This window comes from Lactuca saligna, chromosome 8, assembly GCF_052625555.1.
Source record: "Lactuca saligna cultivar CGN05327 chromosome 8, ASM5262555v1, whole genome shotgun sequence".
In the NCBI taxonomy this organism is placed as follows: domain Eukaryota; kingdom Viridiplantae; phylum Streptophyta; class Magnoliopsida; order Asterales; family Asteraceae; genus Lactuca; species Lactuca saligna.
The window spans coordinates 78,641,015-78,664,039 of NC_136424.1; the positions used below are offsets into that span (position 1 = coordinate 78,641,015).

General features: G+C 30.5%; 3 protein-coding genes across 3 annotated transcripts; 1 reads left to right on the forward strand and 2 right to left on the reverse strand.

The window, feature by feature from the left end:
• The first annotated feature begins 10,080 nt into the window (after positions 1-10,080).
• On the forward strand, positions 10,081-13,066 carry LOC145010012 (oligouridylate-binding protein 1-like). The gene is made up of 12 exons (XM_078968610.1): positions 10,081-10,353; positions 10,795-10,856; positions 10,951-11,053; positions 11,120-11,196; positions 11,273-11,334; positions 11,422-11,509; positions 11,593-11,668; positions 11,753-11,783; positions 11,898-12,014; positions 12,118-12,203; positions 12,367-12,540; positions 12,638-13,066. The coding sequence occupies exons 1-12, from the start codon at positions 10,255-10,257 to the stop codon at positions 12,860-12,862; spliced, it is 1,200 nt and encodes a 399-aa protein (XP_078824736.1). The 5' UTR covers positions 10,081-10,254; the 3' UTR covers positions 12,863-13,066.
• LOC145010013 (FCS-Like Zinc finger 14-like) lies at positions 13,016-13,974 on the reverse strand. Its single transcript, XM_078968611.1, has 2 exons — positions 13,386-13,974; positions 13,016-13,297 (listed from the first exon to the last, which is right to left on the reverse strand). Exons 1-2 carry the CDS (start codon positions 13,799-13,801, stop codon positions 13,144-13,146), a joined length of 570 nt encoding a protein of 189 aa, XP_078824737.1. The 5' UTR covers positions 13,802-13,974; the 3' UTR covers positions 13,016-13,143.
• Positions 13,975-20,586: 6,612 nt separating this feature from the next.
• Positions 20,587-22,215, reverse strand: LOC145009792 (uncharacterized). The gene has a single exon (XM_078968424.1). It carries the CDS (start codon positions 22,213-22,215, stop codon positions 20,587-20,589), a length of 1,629 nt encoding a protein of 542 aa, XP_078824550.1.
• Positions 22,216-23,025: the final 810 nt, after the last annotated feature.

Genomic DNA, 23,025 nt, shown 5'->3' on the forward strand with positions numbered 1-23,025 from the left:
GCGATGTAGCAATTTGGCGATGTAGTCATCTACCAGAGTATAGATGGTGACCACGGACTATTCTAGATGACCCCGTGGAAACATCAGTAGGCTCATAAACTGTAGGTGATGAATTACGAGTCCAGGCGATGTTGTGGCTACGTATTCATGTGATGATACTCTAACCCTTACTATGAATTACGAGTCCAGGCGATGTTGTGGCAACGTATTCATGCGATGATAGTCTAACCCTTATTATGATTTACGAGTCCAAGCGATGTTGTGGTTGCGTAATCATGCGATGATACCCTAACCCTTACTAGACATATATTGAGGGAGTGATCCCCAAATTAGTACTATCTATGCAATGTAGGCGATGATCCTTAGGAAAAGTTCTTAGGAACAAGCATATAAGGATATAAGATGTAAGGAGATGAGCGGTATATATGATATAGGAGATGACCCTTAGGATAATATCTTTAGGGAAGATTAAAAAAAGATAACGGGGATGGGTAATTGGGTTGATTGTTTGATAATTAAATATAATAATTATATTATTGTGGGTTGAAAACCCTATATGCTCACCAGGCTCCCAAGTCTGACCCACTCAGTTTAATTGTATCACAGGTATCGATATGAAGCTGCTTTGCACTGAGAGATTAAAGGAGATGTAAATCACTAGAGTAAATGAATGTATGTTCTGTTTATGCTTATGTGTCTGTATCAGAACATGACATCCCGAGGTTTTATTATTTAATGAAAATACATTCTCTTTGAGAAATGTTTTGATAAGTTTTTATCATATTTTGTATTGGGAACAAATTCCGCAACCGTTTTCTTTAAACGATTGCTCTGATTTATAAAACAAAGCATAAACAAATCGGTCTTTTCTGGCCGAGAAATTGGGGATGTCACAGTTGGTATCAGAGCATTAGTTTAAAGCGAACTAGGAATTTGTAGGAAATTTCTAGACTTAAATTTAGAATGCTAAGTAATGATTGTGAGGAGTGTGTCTAAAATATGTTAGGTAGTACACCTAAATTGACAGAAGCACTAGTTTATTTTAGGAATGATGCCTAAAATTCTTTTATGTGCTAATTGTTTTGTGTGATAGCTAAATGGATGCTATTATTTGTTTGGATCTATGGTCTGTTGCCGACTGGATTTGGAAACCTTATGTGTGTAGGATTGTAAGCGTACGTCTACGATATTAGAACTAGCATGTAAACGTTTCGGAGTGATAAGGAGATTTATACGTTTATCGTAATTAAAGCTTTCTTATCTTAAATTCTCGCCTGGTACACCGAACGTCTGCTTGGGTGCACGAAAGGTCATGGTGAAGACTCATAGAGAATTGAGTAAATGGAGAAAATGGAGAAGGCTTATGATAGTGGGTGACACCTATCAGAAGATATCGTAAGAGTGGTATCTTGCCTTTAGAGTATGTCTTATGAAATAACAGTACATTTAGAGGAGTACGATACGTCTAAAGTACACCTTCGATTGGCAGGATGATGGAACGATTGATGAAATTCTTGAAGTTGTCTCATCGTCTGGTATTTCCATCACCAATCGAGTTGAAGTAGAGTTGATGATTGAAGATTGAGCAATGAAGAAGTCCTAGTAGAGTCTAGGGAAAATGTTTATGATTATTTGGACACATTTGTATGTGTTAAATTGTTTTGTGATTTTCTTGTATGGTGACTTGGTCGACTGGGGGACAATACATGGGACGAGTATGAGTAGGTGTGAAAGGTGGTAGATGCATATACTACCGGAAGCACATGACTCGCACTTGGATCGGGGAAAGTCGCAAGGTTACCAAGACGCTAGTAATTGATTCCGTTTTATTCAAGTATGTCATTACCATTATTTCGGTAATAACTAGTAAGATGGTTGTTATTCCGACCCTAGTGGTATTAGAACACGACCCATCGGTCTATTACAATAGATAAATGAAAGTATTTATCCTGAGAAGAAGAAGGAGTCCACAATAAGGACTTATTTTGTAACTTGGAAGTTATGATTGAAGGTACAGCATAGTACGATAAGGAGATGCAAGATTGGGCATCATCTGCGGTCAAGAAAACCATAGAGTTAAATACTATATCGAGGAAACATAGAAGTTATGGTTATTACCTAGGATGAAGAGATAGGAATGGAAATGGGGCGGGTTCGGGGCGGGGCATGGATTCCCAAACCCTCCCCGATAACTTTCGGGTATCTTATCGGGGCGCCCCATTGGGTTTCGGGTATCCCCGTCGGGTTTCGGGTATCTTATCGGGTTTACAACAACTGATAACGAAATCTTTATTCTCTTTTAGGGTACCCCAATGTCTTATAAAATATACATGTTCTAGCAACTCTTTTAAATTAAAAACATGATGCATCACTTTAATAAAATAAACTGGACGTTATATAAAAAATTATTTGATTTAACTTTTGTTTAATACATCAAAACACATAAAAATGATCATTAACACCAGATTGTTAATAACTAAAGAAATTGTCCACGATAAGTATTTTATATTTGAACGTGTACAATTAACAGCAAAATTTTTTGAACATATTATATATATATATATATATATATATATATATATATATATATATATATATATATAATCGGGGCGGGGCGGGGCGGGGCGAGGATAACCTACTCCCTGCCCCGAACCCGATAACGACCCGTTACCCGACCCGAAATGATCGGGTTTCGGGTTTCCCGTCGGGTTCGGGTTTTTTTGCCATCCCTATGAAGAGATAACGTGCGGAATCATTATGCAAGTCCTATTCCGTTGATGATTCCGGGACGTAATCATCCTAAGGGGGAGATAATTGTAACGCCCGTAGATCCGGGCTAGTCAATTTAGAGACGATAAATATCAAAAATGACTTTTTGATGGAAGATTATTTAGAAGGATTAATCTTAACCAAGTTGTAGTATATTTCACAAGGTTTCCGTGCATATAAAGAACGCCAAAATCAGAGTTATAACGAAGAAGTTATGACCTGTCGAAGTTTCGCGACAGAAACGACACGACACAACGTGACGTACATAGTGAATTTATGTTAGAGCGATATTTATCCAAAACAATCTAAATGAGAATTGAAGATCTCATCGATCTTAGTCCAACGATAAAAAGACAGATGAAAACGGAGTTCAGATGAAGGTGTTATGAGTTTATAACGGAGTTTTCCTGTCTCGTCCTACTAAAAATAGTATATAAGTAATATAATTATAATATATTAAAAATAAAGTCAAAATTAGCCAATGGAGTCTAAACGATAGTTGTAGATCATAATCTCACCTTCGCGTCGATATAAAGAACGTCAAAAATGAAGTTCGTATGCGAAAGTTATGAATTTCTGAAGTTCGGGATGCGAAACCCCAAAACTATCAGAGACCACGACGTGGCAAGTCTCCTGACACCTCCGGGAGTCCCCCAGATGAAACTTGCGATGACGCATGCAGTGACGACCAAGCCCACGACGTGGCAAAAGGCTCCACGACGTGACAAGGGCTAGTTTTGCCCTATAAATAGATTTGAAGGGCCAGTCGAGTTTGGTTGCTCATTCTCTCATCTCTCTCCCATATTGCATCGATTTACGTGCAAAGAAGTACCTTCGAAGCCCCAGTATCAATCCTGAGACCCGAAGCGAGTCCCGAAGTTCGAAGATCCTGAGAAGAAAAGAGTTTCCGAGCCAAAACTCTGCCCGCGAGAAACCCGGTGTGTGACGTGATCCCGGTTTCACCGAAGAATACTACTTCTACAAGTCATAGTGTTGTCCGATCATCTTCTAATCAAGTGAGTGTATAGTCACTTTCATCTTACACATAGATATGAAGTATTTTATAAAATACGTGCTATGTGTATATATATTGTTGTTTATACGTGTGAGTATGTGATCACTTTCTTCTAACATATATATATATATTAAGTATTTGCTATGAAATACGTGCTATGTGTTTGTATATTGTTGTTTATTTGAGATGAGTGTGGAATGGATGTTTTATATAGGTATTAAATGAGTTAATATGTATATGTATTTTATATCTACAAATATGTTGGGTAGAACATGGGTAGATGAATTAGATGATGTGTGATGATAATTAGGTGATGAGATATAGGTGATGATAATTAGGTGATGATAATTAGGTGATGAGAAATAGGTGATGATAGATAGGTGATGTGAGATGAGAGGAGATACCATAACCTTGACCGGCGATGTGGCAATTTGGCGATGTAGTCATCTACCCGATTATAAATGGCGACCACAGACTATTCTAGATGACCCCGTGGAAACACCAGCAGGCTCATAACCTGTAGGTGATGAATTACGAGTCCAGCGATGTTGTGGCTACGTATTTTTGCGATGATACTCTAACCCTTACTATGAATTACGAGTCCAGGTGATGTTGTGGCTACGTATTCATGCGATGATAGACTAACCCTTACTATGAATTATGAGTCCAGTCGATGTTGTGGCTACGCATTCATGCGATGATAGTCTAACCCTTATTATGATTTACGAGTCCAAGCGATGTTGTGGCTGCGTAATCATGCGATGATACCCTAACCCTTACTAGACATATATTGAGGGAATGATCCCCGAATTAGTATTGTTTATGCAATGTAGGCGATGATCCTTTGGAAAAGTTCTTAGGAACAAGCATATAAGGATATAAGATGTAAGGAGATGAGCGGTAAATATGATATAGGAGATGACCCTTAGGATAATATCTTTAGGGAAGATTAAAAGAAGATAATGGGGATGGGTAATTGGGTTGATTGTTTGATAATTAAATATAATAATTATATTAACCCTATATGCTCACCAGGCTCCCAAGCCTGACCCACTCAGTTTAATTGTATCACAGGTATCGATACGAAGCTGCTTTGCACTGAGAGATTAAAGGAGATGTAAATCACTAGAGTAAATGAATGTATGTTCTGTTTATGCTTATGTGTCTGTATCGGAACATGACATCCCGAGGTTTTATTATTTAATAAAAATACATTCTCTTTGAGAAATGTTTTGATAAGTTTTTATCATATTTTGTATTGGGAATAAATTCCGCAACCGTTTTCTTTAAACGATTGCTCTGATTTATAAAACAAAGCATAAACAAATCGGTCTTTTCTGGCCGAGAAATTGGGGATGTCACATCTTTCTCCAAAAGTCATCACGTCGTGTTGTTATGGTGAAGGAAACCCAAAAGGACCATGCTACTATCAGATCAAGTACATACCAATTATAGTTATAGATTTAGACACATAATCCAACAATATTAGTTTTTGAATGACCACTGGATTTTCCATTTCTCTCATAACTCTCTATCATTATTTAGCACTAGCTTATAGCCCATGAGAACCACAATTACAAAAAATTAATTTTTTATGGTAAAAACTCATAATTGTTAGTCAATTATTTTCAATAAATTATTACTTAAACATGATTTTGTAGGATTTTCAACATAGAAATACAATTAATTATCGACAATCATAACTGAAACTTATTCAAGACAAATTTAAATTTTTCCTAAAAATCAAGGATCAAATAAATAATTGCCTAATTTGTTATCAACATCAATACTTTTTAAAAAATAAAAAATAATGAGAAAATGACAAGTGTTATTTTTATAGATCATTTAAAAAAACATAAATTATGAGAAAATGACAAGTGATACTAATAACTATTTTTTTATTAGTATAGGAAGATTAGTAAGAACCATTTCAATGTGTTTTATTAGTGTAATAATGCACCATAATGATGGACATTCATCTTTCATCTTATTTTGGTTTTATAAATAATGAGTCATATCTATTAGAACGTTGATGATTTCATCACAAATATTGGAAAGTTCTCTTCACTCTCATATCTTTTTTACTCTATAACTTATCTTGTTATTTGGTCATATTTTATAACACGTTATCAACAATACTCTACCATAGAGCTCCAACTTGTTATTACTCTTGTCATTTTTAAGTATGTATTTTTTATAAGTTCACATGTATAATGCTTACAACGTATTTTAGGAAATTTCTTAATTAACAATTCCTTAACATACCATCTTATAATCATAATAGTCATGGGTCTAACTGTGGTCGTGGAGGTTGTCATTACTATTGCAACAACAATAACAAGATTGCAAGTAACCACAAGAAGTTAGAAAATAACAAAAACCCACATCCTAATGATAAAAGTGATAAATGTAAAAAGAAAGTTAAAGATATTTGTCACCGATGTGGAATGACCGATCATTGGTCTTGTAAATGTTGCTCTCCAAAGCATTTTGTTAATCCTTATAAAGCTTCTCTAAAATCTAAAGAGAAAGAAAATATCAAAACAAATTTTATTCAAAATGATTTTTACGAAGATTGACCATAAATGACACATTTGGATGTTGTTGATTTTCTTATCTACCCAGAAGGGACAAATGGAGCCATGGATGGTGATGGAAGAATAATGTGTAGTTTTGTTTCATGTAATTTATTATGCTTTTATGTCATATTCATTTCATGAGAAATGATGTCATCATAATCTTCTCAAAGCAATAAAGTATGACTTTATTTCTCTAAGTCAAATGTTTCTTATGTTTTATTTATTTATTGAAGAGAAATATGGATATTCGCAACAAAAGAAATGAGAAAAATATATATCTTGCAGACAGTGTAAGAACACATAGCATTTTCAATTAGAGAAGCAAATGTTAATACAATAATGTGTCATGAAAAAATGATTGAAGGCTCTGTAAGAGTGAACATGGTATTACCACAAGGGACAATAATTACAATTGGTGATGCATTATTTTCATCAAAATCACCAAGAAATTTATTAAGTTTTATGGATATTTGGTCTAATGGATATCATGTTGAAACAACTAATGATGGTAATAAAGAATATCTCAATATTACCAAAATGATATCGGGTAAGAAAAGTCTTTTTAGAAAAATTACCCGTATTGTCCTTCGGATTGTATTATACAAATATTAGAATGATTGGACCTAATGTTATTGAAAATAAAAGGTATGATAACACCTTCAAAGTTTGACATGATCAGTTGGGCCATCCCAGAACAATTATGATGTGTAGAATAATTGAAACTTCAAGTGGTCATTCATTGAAAAACCAGAAGATTTTCCAAACTAATGAATTTTCTTGTGCTGCATACTCTCAAGGAAAATTGATTTCCAGTTTCTTAGAAAGAATTCAAGGGGATATATATGGACGAATTCATCCACCATGTGGACCATTTAGATATTTTATGATTTTAATTGACGCATCAACTATATGGTCACACATGTGTTTGTTGTCTAGTCATAATCTGCCTTTTGCAAGATTACTTGCACAAATAATCCACCTAATGATACATTTTCCCGATTACCCAATTAAGAAATTTCGACTTGACAATGTTGGAGAATTTTCATCTTATGCTTTTAATGACTACTGTATGTCGATTGGGATAACTATTAAACATCATGTTGCACATGTTCATACAAAAAATGGTCTATCTGAGTCGTTAACCAAACATCTTCAATTAATTGCAAGAATAATACTAATGCATTCTAAACTTCCTACATCGACATGAGGTGTTACATCAGTGACGGAGATTGAAGTGTTGATTGGGGGGGGGGGGGGGGGGGGGAAGTTAAACTTTGTAGTTTAGCCACAATATGTAAAACTTTTGATAGTTATGAAAAAAAAAATAGGGATGTCCACAACCCTTCTTGGCCCTATACAAGCCCCGTCCCTGTTTTACATGCAACATCACTCATACGCATCATACCAATAAGCTATCATAAGTTCTCCCTTATTCAACTTGTTTGCTGTGAAGAACCAAATATTTCTCATCCAAGGACATTTGGATGTGCAATTTATGCACCAATTTCTCCACCACATCGCGAAAAATGGGTCCTCAAAGAAGAATGGAAATTTATATTGGATATGAATCTCCATCTATCATAAAAGATTTAGAACCATCAACTAGATTTTTGTTTACAAATGGATTTAATGATTGTTATTTGATGAATTGGTCTTTCCAACATTAGTGGGAGAAATAAAGAAGATGGAGAATAAAATCTCTTGGAGTGAATTATCACTTGTAGTTTTAGATCCTCATTCAAGTCAATGTGAACTTGAAGTGAAAAATAATAATAATTCATTTACAAAATGTAGCAAATCAATTGTCAGAAACATTTACTGACCCTAAGAGAGTAACAAAGTCTCACGTACCAGCTATAAATACTCTATTTTATAATTGATATCTTAAAAGGACAAAATACAACTGCAAATGAATCGTAGGCATGCATAAAGTGTTAAAGACTAGCCAGTTCCAATGATAAAAAACCTCGAAAATGAAATGGAGCAGATATAATTGATGATCCAAAAGAGAAAACATAATCTTTTGAAAAGATTAATGAAGCTCTAGAAGAGCCCAGTGATATGACAAAAGAAACTGGGGTACCTGAAAATTATGAAAATGAAGAGATCTCAATAAATTATGTCATGACAGGAACAAGATGGAACCGAAATAAGATAAACATCAACGATAATTTTCTATATCATGTTACGCACAATATTATGTAAGAAAATGAGGATCTTGAACCTAAATCTATAGAAGAATGTAGAAATAGAAAAAGATTGGCCAAAATGGAAAGATGCAATCAACAAAGAGCTTAATTCTATTACTTAATGAAATTGTTTTGGACTTTGTAATCCGTACACCAAACAGAGTAAGACTAGTGGGACATAAATGAGTATTTGTATGCAAAAGAAATGATAAAAAAATGAAGTTTTGAGATATAAAGCAAGACTTGTTACATAAGGTTTTCCCTAAAGGCCCGAAATTGATTATGAAGAAACATACTCTCCTGTTGTTGATGCAATTACATTCCGTTATCTTATAAGTCTGGTAACACATGAAAAACTAGATATGCGTCTGATGAATGTAGTTACCGCCTATTTATATGGTTCATTTGAGAATTATATTAATATGAAAATCCCAAAAGGGTTTAAAGTGCCAGAAGCACAAACTCCTAATTCGCGTGAAGTATATTCGGTAATTTTTTTTTTTGTATGGATTAAAACAATTTAGCCGTATATGGTTCAATTATTTAAGTATATTTCTATTGAAAGAGAGCTATAAAATGATCATTATCTATTATTAATCACGTACTATTTTTCCTTAATAAATGATTTTTTCCCATGAGGTTTTATATATTAAGGTTTTAACGATGCATGATACAATCGTCATTCAAAGGGAAGTGTTATGAAATATTAGTTTGTAAATGACCATTGGATTCCTTATTTCTCTCATAATTCTATATCATTATTTAGCATTAATAACAACAATTTCAATGTATTTTATGAGTGCAATAATGAATATTTATATTTCATCTTATTTTGATTGTATAAATAATAAGTCATATCTATTAAAAAGATGATTTCATCATAAATATTGGCATAAAAACTCTCTTCACTCTCCTATCATTCTTTACTCAATAATTTATGTTGTTATTTTGTCATATTTTATAACATTAAAGAGTTAATTGCATCAAATTTGTTTAAGGATTGTTTCATAATATCTAGTTTCATATCCTTAATTTTTGGGTTTTGAGTTCATTATATTCTAAAAGCAATAAGAAGAGTAGTGGTGACATGTGGTTTTTTACTATAGTGGTTGTGGTGGACGGTGTAAGAAAGGATAGGAAAAGAGAGGGGTGGTTATGATGGGGTTATTGACTTATTTCTAATTTAATAATAGCAATATAAAGATTAATTTAAATTGTAATTAAAAAAAATATATAAAATGGTATAAAAATCAAAAACAATCACGAACTTAAACTTTCAGGACCATTCATATAAAAAAATTTAGAGACTAAATCTGTGAATTTTCTAAAATATACGAACAACTTATTCTAAAATCTTCAAGAATATAAAATAAAGGTTTTGTTGTGTTTGAACAAAGAGCAATCAAATGGAAAGAGTAATCCAACGGTGGAGAAACAATGGGACGCAAAAATAATCCACGAATACGTATGCAGAATGGAAGATCTGACAGACATAATAACCACCATCTCCCTTTCCTTTTATTTCACCATCTTCTTCTACTCTTTGTCTCCAGGCTTTTCTTTTTCTTTTCTTTCTTTTTTTCCTTTTTTTTTTTCTTTCTAATTTTTTTTCCTTCACTTTCTCTTGTTTCTTGGTGAAACAAAACCCTAACTTCATTCTCTATCTCCTACATATACACACTATATCTATTTCAATCAGAAGATGATGCAGCAGCAGCAGCAGCAGCATCAGAGGATAAGACAACAACAAGCACTGATGCAGCAATCCCTCTATCACCCAGGTCTCTTAGCCCATCCCCAGGTAATTTCACTTCATCTTTCTTGTTTTCTTCTCTTCTAATTTCAGTTTACGTCTCAAAAGGTGTTGCCTTTCCTAATTCCTTCTGGGTGTCGAATCTACAGTCATCGGTCGGATTCTTGTTCCGATGAAAAAGGTCCAGTCACATGAACACATAAGAAAACTTTATTCCTGATATTTTCCCTTTTGCGAAACTTGCATCACAGCTGTGAAAATATCATAATTTGATACATTTAGTATGCTAGCTAGCTGTTTGAACCTGAATCAGTACAGTTTCATTTGAAGTTCTTGTGAATAGAATCGACTTGTTTATTAAAAAAAAAAAGACTACGCACTTTATACAAAAACACAAAAAGTTAAAAACATAATTTACTTGTATTAAACATCAGATATAATTGGTTCACCAATCACTATCAATCAACAAATAATTTACGGTATCTGCAGATAGAGCCTATCTTGAGTGGAAATTTACCTCCTGGTTTTGATTCAGCTACATGTCGCAGTGTGTGAGTTTCTCTCATTTTTCCCCTTTTCGATTCTCATTTTATGTCAAATGTCAATGATCATTCCAATTTGATATTGACATTTATAATTATCTAGGTATGTGGGGAACATCCACCCACAGGTCACAGAACCCCTACTTCAAGAAATTTTTTCAAGCACTGGTGCTCTTGAAGGATGCAAGCTCATTAGAAAAGAGAATGTATGATCGATTCATCAATTTTCCAATTGTTTAATCGTTTATAAAACTCATTTACTTGGATTTCAGTCATCATATGGGTTTGTTGATTACTTTGATCGGCGTTTTGCTGCTCTTGCTATTGTGACACTTAATGGAAGGCATCTGTAAGTAGAAACATCAACAAATCTCGTCTTGAATCATCAATCATTATGAATTGATTATGATAACATATGTTTGCAGGTTTGGGCAGCCTATTAAAGTTAATTGGGCATACGCAAGTAGCCAGAGAGAAGATACATCAGGTTTGTTGTTAACAATTAATATAATGTTAATCTGCAAATTAATTTTGTTCATAATGAGATTTTTCATTTTTTTTGTTGGTTTTTCAGGTCACTTTAACATATTTGTTGGTGACCTTAGTCCTGAAGTTACTGATGCCACATTGTTTTCTTGCTTCTCTGTGTACACGACATGCTCGTAAGCCCAAGTTTCTTTTTTATTAAACTGAAATCAAAACGTGATAAAAAATATTTTTTATTTTCTCTTTTTATGTTGGTAAGTGATGCAAGGGTTATGTGGGATCAGAAAACGGGGCGATCCAGGGGATTTGGATTCGTTTCATTTCGTAACCAACAGGTAAGTTAAATTACTATATTACCCCTCACCCTTATGTCACTTTAAACGTGCTAACTATCCTTTATTCCCATTTATCTTTGACAGGATGCCCAGACTGCAATCAATGATTTGAATGGTGAGGATTTTAAAAGTGTACTGTTGGCTTACTTCATTCATGTAAACCTCTTTTATTAAAAGTATTAACTATTTTGTAACATTTTTTTTTGTATCATTTAATGTTTTTTTGTAGGAAAGTGGCTTGGAAGTAGGCAAATTCGATGCAACTGGGCAGCAAAAGGTGGTGGATCGGATGACAAACAGAGGTCAGATACCAAAAGTGTTGTTGAGTTGACAAATGGAACATCAGGTGAAAATTCATACACAAAATTTCAAGATTTTTATGTTATCAATTTATCATATTGTTATATGATTATGATTATATCCATTCTAACATTTTGTTTAATGTGCAGATGATGGTCAAGAAAAGACCAATGAAGATGCTCCAGAAAATAATCCTCAGTACACAACTGTTTATGTTGGCAATCTGGCTCCAGAGGTTGGCAGTTGTTTTTCATTTTATAGATGGAAATGAATGCATGAATCAAAATAGTTACAAGAAGCCTAAGATTGCAAGGAGAAACCTTTTTGGGACTGAAATTGCAAAAATCAGCTATATTGAAGGACCAAAAATGTAATCTACTCTTTTTCTTTTACTTTAGGTTACGTCAGGTGATCTCCATTGTCATTTCCACGCTCTTGGTGCTGGTGTTATTGAAGATGTCAGAATTCAACGAGACAAAGGTTTTGGTTTCATAAGATACACTTCACACGCTGAAGCAGCTCGTGCTATTCAATTAGGAAACGCCCGATATCTCTATGGCAAGCCACTTAAGGTATGTATATATGTTTGTTTTTTCTGAAATTACCATAATACCCCCATCTCGATGGGAATTTATATGAGATCTGATTTCATCTTTCTGTGAGACACAGTGTTCATGGGGTAGCAAACCCACGCCACCAGGAAGCAGCTCCACTCCTCTGCCACCACCAATGGTGGCCGGAAATATGATGAACGTTACATCATATGAAAGGCAAATGACTATTGGTAAAATGGCGGGTCTGATGCAGATGGGTGGTGGTGCTAGCAATGGTGCAGTGTATGATGGTGGTTACCCAGGAATTGGTGCTACACAGGCCCCTATGTATTATCAGTAATAACACAAAGATCAGATAGGACGATGCTCTGTTTTTTGTTTTTATTGGTTTAAGAGATTTTATTAGATTAATGATTGGGATTCGTGTTTTTGCATTTGTTGTATAACCTCTGGAGGATGTATATGGATAATGGATGGATACATGTAACATTAGTTTTGTGGGTTTTTCTTATCTAAACAATGGAATTAGATTTAGTTTCAGAAATCCTCAACATGGTGATTGGTGAATGGTGATGTACCAAATTTTTACATATATTTGGTAAATATGAATCGAATGTTTGACTAAATTGCAAAAATTCCGGTAGCAAACAACACGTGAGGGCTTGTGGCATTTGAAGGAGTCGAAGATGCATGTGAGCTACAGTGTTTCTCTCGTCTTTCATCCATCCCTATTTGTCTGCTCCTACATTCTGGGCTACAAAAAGCTTTCTCTCCCCTGTTTCAAAAACAATCAATATCATCATCATCATCATCATGATGCTATTGGGAACTGTGGAAAACAAAACCAGAGGATTTGGTTTTACCTGTACATGTATATGTCTCTGCCGTTGAGTCTTTTGTTGCATAAATGACATGAACTCAGAAATTCAGAAGGCGTACGCATCTTCATACCATCGTCCCCAAACCTTGCAGGTGATATGTCAAAAATGGAGGGTTGTTCTCTGATTTCAATGTGAGCTTTTGTATACGATTTGTCTGGTTTACGAAGAGTAGCTATTGTATTCTCTTCTTCCAAATTACCCGCTTCATATCCCATTGGGTTCCGGCATCTGAAATTGGACTTCTTGGCCGGAATATTTTCAAGGGCGGCAAGTATACCAAGTCCGATCCGACCCTGACCCATATCACACTTTATTATTCCTGTAGATGACAGAACTTTGAACTCCAAAGGCGTCGTCGGAATTGTGCTCACCTCCGGATGTTTTCTCTTGTCAGTCATGGCTGTATTACAAGAAGCGAAAGACTCGATTTGCAAAATGTTTATAGGGAGAGGTTGGGAAAATCTACGATGGTGACTGGTGGAGTTGGTGGGGTTAGCCCATTGTATTCGGCATCGACTTTCAAATTACTGATGGCTTGATTGGGAGTTCTACTTTTGTTTGTTTGATTAATTGATTCTGTTGTTTGTAAAAACCTTTTTTAATTAAAAGGTCTGAATCAGTGGTCGATTTTTTATGCCCAGATGGGATGTATATTGATGATGACCGGGTTGCTACTTGCTGGGACGGTGTAAACATAGATTCCGGCGGACACCTGTTAATGTTTCGGAGGTTAATGGTTGTTAATCAGGGGCCTACGTGGACCCAATCGCATTATTCCATATTTTGTTTCTTAGCGAATCCACTGAAAAGTGTAAACTCGCCAATGGTTTACAAGGGAGAACCGGAGAAATGCTTTTTTTTCTTATGCCTAATTTAATGAATATTATTAAATTAAGATTTTCAAATAGGTGCTCTTATATACATCCTAATTAACTCTATTCTAATATATAATAGGCGTGAAAACCGTATATTACATGAGTTGATTTAAAAAAAGATTAAACATTAAAGTGTAAATATAAAATATTTTTTAATGTGCAATTTTAAAATAAAGGAGATACATATTTATTGCAATTTAATTTCATATATATCATATTTAATACTTTACATATATAAGTATATGACTTTAATTTTAAAAATTGAAACAAACCAAAAATTGACAAGTGGATAATATTTATTTCAAAAATAACACAAAATGATAAGTGTCAAAATTAATAAGAGATTGACATGTGGAAAAAAAATCTTTATTTATTAAGAAGGATCTTATCATTTAATTATGGGTTGTGATATAAGTACCTCCTTTATTAATATAAATAACTAGGTGAATATTTGCGCGTTGCGTAGAAACACCTATATAGTTGAAGTTTTTATAAATATATGTTTTTTTTAATATAATAATAACGTTGTAGTTAAATTTGATATAATAATTTATATACTAAATTGACATAATATATTGATTATTTTGAATTACATACATCTATTATAACTGCATACTCTTAATTGTTTAAATGACTTATATCTGTGAGTTACACATGAATAAACTAAACATAATATATGCTTTAATTTTATTTAAAGTTGTTGTTATTGTTAATTAATTTTTTAAAATTTATTTGCTTAATGTTTTTGATTTCTATCATTAAAATTATTTAAAACATCAAACATTTTTTTTTAAAAATTTAACAATACCAAAATAATCGTTTATATAAAGCTATTTTTAACTATTGTTTATGTAAGTTATTTTTAAGGTACTTATTTGAAAACTTTTAACGATTATAAAAATATCTTTAGAAAATTTTTTAGTTAAGTTGAGATTATAATTTAGTGTTTGCATTTATTACTATAATTTATCACTTTCAACTATTTAAAAAATATTCTTTGATTTTTAAGTAGAGCTTAAATTTATATTTAAGTTGACATGCTAATGTTATATTTAAATTAACAATTTATTTATTTTGTCCAAACTATTCAAAAGTTGTAGATTTGAACAGATAATGATTTACATACAACAACATATTAAATCTAATAAATTAAGTATAATATGTTAAAAATTAAAGACACAACTTTATAAGTAGAAGTAGGATATTATTTTAAAACTGAAATTTAGTTTATTTATGATTACTCTTTAGTTTTAATATTCATTAAATTTTATTAACCAAGTTATGATCATTATTAGAAAGACAATACAATTCATCAGTTTTAACTATTTACAAAATATTATTTAGGTTGTTTGAGTTAAACTAAAATTTATATTTAAGTTGGCCCTGTAATGTTATATTTAAATTAATAATTTAAGTATTTTATACAAATTATTCCAAAATTATATCTTTATAATTATAATGGTTTATATCCAACAATATACTAAAACTAATAAATTAAGTATAATATGTTAAAAGTTAAAAAATATAACTTTATAAGTAAAAGTAAATATATTATTTTAATATTGAAATTTAGTTTATATATGATTACATTTTAGGTTTGATATTTATTTAATCTAATTAACTAAATTATAATTATTATTAGAAATAAATTAAAAAGTCATGGGAGTTTCAAATGAATGTCGTGAAAGGAAAAATACATGGGAGTTTCAAATGAATGTAGTGAAATAAAAATGTTTCCTTTATAAGTATATTAGTTGAATCCCCACGTGTTGCGTGTGAGTATAATTATTTAATTAAAATAATAAAATTTAACAAATTGCGATTTAATATTTATACATGTAAAACCAATATCAATAGCAAAACAAACTATATAGCTAACAAATTAGTTTTATTAATTTTGATAAATTTATATCATTAATTAGTTTCCCTATCAATTCATGATTTTATAGACTGTTTTATGTTGTGTAATTATATATTAAACATATATTGGTTCCTATGTATAAAAACATAGTAATATGAAAAAAATAAATAATACAACTTTTGTTGATTTATAGAACATTTTAAGTTGTGGAAATTATATATCAAACGTATGTCGATTTGTATATAAAACAAATAACATATAGTATGAAAATAAAAAAGCACAAATCTTTTCAAAGATGTGATTTTTTAATCAAAATTTACTTATATACTACGAATATAGCTACAATGTGTATAATAAATATGTGGAAAATAAAAAAAAACATTGCACATTAATAACCATAAATTTAAAAAACTTTTGAATGTAGTGGAAAATATAAAGGCAAATTATATTAAATTTGAAATCATAATTACGTTTAAATAAAAAAAACTATTAAGTTGTAGTGGGAGTTTTAAACTTTTTAATTTGTGCCCAATAATGTAATATAAATATTAACAATTATATATTATAAAAACAATATTATAAGTATTTATCATTGAAATAATAATTTTTATACTAAGTTGTAACTAATTTTATAATAATTTAAAGTATATGATAAGAAAGATATAAAAAATTGTGTTTGAATTAAATTGAATTAAGTTTTTTATTTAAAAGTATTTTAAACTATACTTATTTTTAAAAAATTTATAATTAATATATTTGAATCTTTTTTATTTCCTAAATTATTATTATTATTATTATTATTATTATTATTATTATTTCAAGTAACAATAATTTATTAATATAATATAGTTTATTCTTTAGTTTTACGTTATTTTAAATAATTATTAATTTTTACTAATTAAAAACTAATTATTTGAAAATTTTCATTATTATATTTAAAAAGAATGAACGGTCTAAATAAAATGGTAATTTGAATTTCAAAACTATAGTAATTGTTATGTATTACGACCAATCTTAAAAACAATATGTTAAGAGTGGGTTATAGAAAGATGAGTGTTAGACTTGAGGTATATTTTGATCACTTATATTTTCTTATGAAAATATTAATATTTTATTTATTTTACTTTTCCTTTACGATAAAGAATGAATAGGAAAAAAGAAAACTGAGAAATGTAATAAGATGATGTACTTTTATTATTATAAAAACATTTAAAATTGGGTACATCCATATAAGTTTTAGTACAACATAAAGAATTCATTTTTATAACACACATAATTATTTGTTTTCAACAATAAAGTCATATCATATTAAAAATCATTTGTTCTAATTCTTCATTATCACCAACAATTTGGAATAAAAATTATAAACTCCTTTCATCAAAATCAATTATAAAAACTCCATCGATGTTATTTACAAAATAAACGATAGAAACTAACATAGTATATACATAACATAAAATACATGTTGAATATTGTTCTCTTATACAAAAAAATATATTTTCACAAAAGAAAAAATGGTATTGGGAGTTTCAAATACATGAGCTTTATAATTGATTCAAAATTCACAAAAGAGAAACTAAAAATACTTCCCAGAAAATGAAGAGAATTCTTAACTTTCGTTTCCCTTAAGAATGTAATTTTTGTTGAATGTCACATAAGACAGTCTTTTTTTGGGCCTAGAGTATGTCTTGTAATAGAAAGGGTAGCAATTTCATATATTTACATGTTTGGCAAAATTTTAAAATAGAATGCTATATTTGACAAAAATTAAAACTGTAAAGTAGGAGCTTCAAATGAATGTAGTGAAATGAAAAATGCTTCCTTTATAAGTATACTAGTCGAATCCCCACGCGTTACGCGTGAATATAGTTATTTAATTACAATAATAACATTTAACAAATTCTGATTTAATATTTACACATGTAAAACCAATTTCAATATCAAAACAAACTCCATAGTTAACATATTAGTTTTATTAATTTTAATAAAAATATATCATTAGTTATTTCCCCTATCAATTCATGATTTTATAGACTATTTTATGTTTTATAAATTATATATCAAACATATATTGAATCCTATGTATAAAAAAACAAAGTAGTAAGAAAAAAAATAAATACTATAACTTTTGATGATTTTATAGAACGTTTTAAATTGTAGAAATTATATAAAACGCATGTTAGTATGCATATAAAACAAATAACAAATAGTATGAAAAACACTATAACTTTTAATAAAATAAAAACACTACAACATTATAGCATTTACATCAAACAAAACTTATTAAACACTTACAAATCATTCAAAATGAATATTTAGAAATCAACATACATTTGATATATAGAAACATTGTTATAAAAAATCTGTGTTGAAATAACCATTGATATGACAAAACTTATTTTTTTTAACTCTTTCATTTTGAATCACAAATCTTTTCAAACATATAATTTTTTTTAATCAAAACTTACTTATATACTACTAATATAGCTACAATGTGTGTAATAAATAAGTGGAAAATAAAAAAATATTGCACATTAATAACCATAAGTTTAAATTTTTTTTAAATGTAATGGAAAATATAAAGGAAAATTACAATAAATTTGAAATTATAATTACATTTAAATTAAAAAAACTATTGAGTTGTAGTGAGAGTTTTAAACTCTTGATTTGTGCACAATATTTAATATAAATATTAACAATTATATGTTATAAAAATAATATTATAAATATTTATCATTGAAATAATAAATTATATACTAAGTTGTAACTAATATTATAATAACTTGAAGTATAGAAAGATATATAAAATTGTGTTTAACTAATTTATAAATAGTTTATTCGAATATTTTTTATTTCTATTATTATTATTGTTGTTGTTATTATTATTATTATTCTTATTTCAAATAACAATAATTTATTAATATAATATAATCTATTCTTTAGTTTTAAGTTATTTTAAACAATTATTACTTATTACTAATTATAAACTAATTATTTGAAAATTTTCATTATTATATTTAAAAGACTATCATATTTTTTTTTATTGTACTTTCATTTTTTTTCCTTAAAGCTATGAAATATTCTAAGAGAATGAACAATCCAAATAAAATGGTAATTTGAATTTCAAAACTATAGTAATTGTTATGTATTATGACCATTCTTAAAAACAATATGTTAAGAGTAGGTTAAGGGAAGATGAGTGTTACACTTGAGGTATATTTTGATCACTTATATTTTTTTTTTTTATGAAAATATTAATATTTTATTTATTTTACTTTTCCTTTACGATAAAGAATGAATAGAAAATTTTTTTGACAAATGTAATAAGATAATTTATTTTTATTACTATAAAAACATTTAAAATTGGGTACATCTATATAACTTTTGGTATAACATAAAGAATTCATTTTTATAACACACATAATTATTAGTTTTCAACAATAAAGCTATATCATATTAAAAATCATTCGTTCTAATTCGTCATTATCACCAACAATTTGGAATAATAATTGTAAACTCCTTTAATGAAAATCAGTTATAAAAAACTCCATTTATATTATTTACAAAATAAACGATAGAAACTAACATAATATATATATATATATATATATATATATATATATATATATATATATATATATATATATATATATATATATATATATAACATAAAGTACATGTTGAATAATGTTCTCTTGTATCTAAAAAAATGGTAAAGAAAACAATATTAACTAATATATGTACTCGTTTTACCAAAAAAATATGTTAAATCAAACAATACTATTAGGGAAAAGTTATTTGCACATTTTTTTTTATCTATAATAACTACATACTCTATTTTTATTATCTATAATAGCAATATAGTTTACTATTTTTACCAAATATAGGAAACATATTTACCTTTAGTATCGATAATGGCAACATATTTACATTTTTTATCAATAATAGCAACATACTTATATCTAGCAACATACTTTTCTCATAACACATCACAAAGTTAATTTAACAAAGCTAAACATATTAATTTCAACCACTTTAACTATTTCACAAATCCAAAACATACCACTATAAGAATTTAAACAGCCAAAACATAACCAAAACATATATATGAACAATATAATAACAAAGAAAAATGTACCACTTTAATAACTTAAAAAACCCTAAACATACAAATTTAAAATTTTAACTAACCAAAACATATCTCCCTAATAGCACCATACTTACATTTTCTAACCATAATAGGAATATATATTTTCTTATCCTTAGTAGCAATGTGGTTTACTCTTTTTACCAAATACACGAAATATATATATATATATATATATATATATATACACACACACACACACACACACACACTTGCATTTTCTAAAGATAATAACAATACCTCTTGTTGAATCAACAATTTACGCCAATAAGGCAACTCCCAAAATATGCTTCGCTTTACCTAATTATGTGTAACTCCAAAACCAGGAGGTTTTTCATTTTTTGGACGAAAGGGTACACCTTCATAAACGGTGGGAAGGTAATGAACTTGCTCCCAAATTTCATCTCCGCTTGGATTCAGAATAAGCCTTACAACCGTCTCCTTTTTGTTTGCCCAGAAATTATTCACATCTTTCCGAAAACTGTGTTTGATAGGTAGATGTTTTCTATGACAGTCAAACCAGCACGGTTTACTTCCATAATTAAGTTGGAATGATCCCGACTGATCTATGCAATATAGGCAAGCTAAAATACCATGAGTGCTCCGTCCAGACAACATTGCATATGCAGGAAAGTCACTAATTGTCCATAACAGTACGACCCTCATTTGGAAATTGTTCCTTCGGTAGGCATCATAAGTTTCAATACTAGAATGGAACAACATTTTCAGCTCCTCTATTAAAGGTTGTAGAAAAACATCCAAGTTTTGTTTGGGACTCTTCTTACCAAGAATAACCAAAGCAAGTTTTACGTATGAATCTTTCAAAGCCAACCAATGAGGTAGGTTATAAACTGTAATAAACACAGGATAACAAGAATGTGGGGTTGAGCTTGAACTATTTGGATTGAAGCCATCAGTACACAACCCGAGACGAACATTACGTGTCTCTTGTGCAAAATCAGGAAATGTCGCATCAAAATGCTCCCATGCCTGACCATCACTAGGATGTACCATCTTTCCTTGTTCACTTTGATGATCTGAGTGCCATGTCATACGTTTAGCCATCTCCTTTGAGTAGAACAATCTTTGAAGTCTTACTCCAACCAACATGTAGGTTAGTACCAAATTAGGTACCTTGCGTTGACTATTCTTGTATCGGTATTCCCCACACACTCGACAATGTTCTAAACCAGAATCCTCTTTATAGAATAACATGCAATGGTTTTTACATGCATGAATCTTTTCTTTTGGCAAAGCTATTGGCTTCAATAGTTTCTTGGTCTCATAAAAGTTTGCAGGTAGCTTTTCACCATCAGGTAACATGTCTTTGAATATTGGAAGTACTTTATTATATGTTGAATTAGGAACATTAGAATCTGATTTCCAATTCAAAAACCTAGTGGCGACTTGTAATTTGGTATACTTTCTACACCTATCCCACAAAGGATCATTGACATCTTCTAACATGCGATAGAATGCCCTAACGGTAGGATTTATGTCTTGTGGTTCCGAACTCGTTGATTCTGGTGGATTAGGAACATGGTTTTGGTACATGCTATCCATAATCATTTGATTATATCCATTATATTCACCACAACCATAATCTACGGAGTTTGAACTTTGACCCACGTGTTGAGACGACACTTGAAATGATTCACCATGCGCAAACCATATGTAATACTCAGGCATGAATCCATTGCTCATTATATCCACTGCAACTGAGGATCTTTTCTTATATCTTATGTTATTGCATTTGGAACATGGACATCTAACCTTAAGAACCTCCTTCCCATTTACAATATTTCTTTCAATATCGTTTTGGTTGGCAAATGCAAAATCCAAGAATGACATGAAATGACTATGAAATTTCGGATGAAGAAAATTGTCGTCGGTAATTCTCCTTTCGTACATCCAATCTCTATTCGACATACATGATCAATCGATGATAACTAGAACCTATTACTTATTACATATCAAATTAATTTATCAAATTACAAACCTTCACATAACAAGCAAAACATATCACTTTAATAACTCAACAAACTAAACATACCACTTTAACAATTTAAAATTCCATAAACATACCACTAATCATATGTATTAAACAATTAAAAAGTTAGGGTTTTAACTCAACAAACTAAGCCTACCACTTCAACAAACTAAACCCTCACCTTAACAAATTGAAAACTTTAACAATTTCAACAACCAAACAAAACTACTTAAACCCTAATTCAGATAATAGGTATTATTCCAACACATTAAAGAAACCCAACCTAAAACATTAAAAAATTAAAGCCTTACTATTTGGAATTTCAAAAAATAAAAAAGTTAGGGTTTTACCTCAAATTTTCGGGATAAGGAAGAAATAATAAAAAAAAATCGAGATAGGAAGTGGTCCGGCTTCAATGGCAGCGATGCAGGTGGTTTCCAAGGTGGGGACGCCAGCAAAGCTAGCAATAGGTGGTGTTGTGGTATCGTTTTTTGCTGCCGAATATAGAACACATGAGAGAAAGTGTTGTTTAGTATTTTACCTTTCTCTTTTGTTTGCTCTTTGTAAAAAACCCCCAAGTCGCACTTTTTCCTTTTTTTTGTTTTTTTTTTTGTTTTTTCAACTTCCACTATGTATATATCTATTATAATAAATGAAAGTTCTTTTGCCACATATCCTCTTCTCATTCATTTGGACACATGACATTTTTTAGAATTTTTAAATTTTCTATTTTCCATTTGTCACTCATT

What these genes read in the sequence shown, in the direction of transcription:
- LOC145010012 (XM_078968610.1), top strand. Translation starts at nt 10,255, where the DNA reads ATGATGCAGCAGCAGCAGCAGCAGCATCAGAGGATAAGACAACAACAA. An exon ending in AGCTCATTAGAAAAGAGAAT is followed by an intron (nt 11,054 to 11,119) that starts GTATGATCGATT and finishes CTTGGATTTCAG; the next exon opens with TCATCATATGGGTTTGTTGA. An exon ending in TTTCATTTCGTAACCAACAG is followed by an intron (nt 11,669 to 11,752) that starts GTAAGTTAAATT and finishes TATCTTTGACAG; the next exon opens with GATGCCCAGACTGCAATCAA.
- LOC145010013 (XM_078968611.1), bottom strand. Translation starts at nt 13,801, where the DNA reads ATGACTGACAAGAGAAAACATCCGGAGGTGAGCACAATTCCGACGACG. An exon ending in AGAGACATATACATGTACAG is followed by an intron (nt 13,298 to 13,385) that starts GTAAAACCAAAT and finishes TTTTTGAAACAG; the next exon opens with GGGAGAGAAAGCTTTTTGTA.
- LOC145009792 (XM_078968424.1), bottom strand. Translation starts at nt 22,215, where the DNA reads ATGTCGAATAGAGATTGGATGTACGAAAGGAGAATTACCGACGACAAT.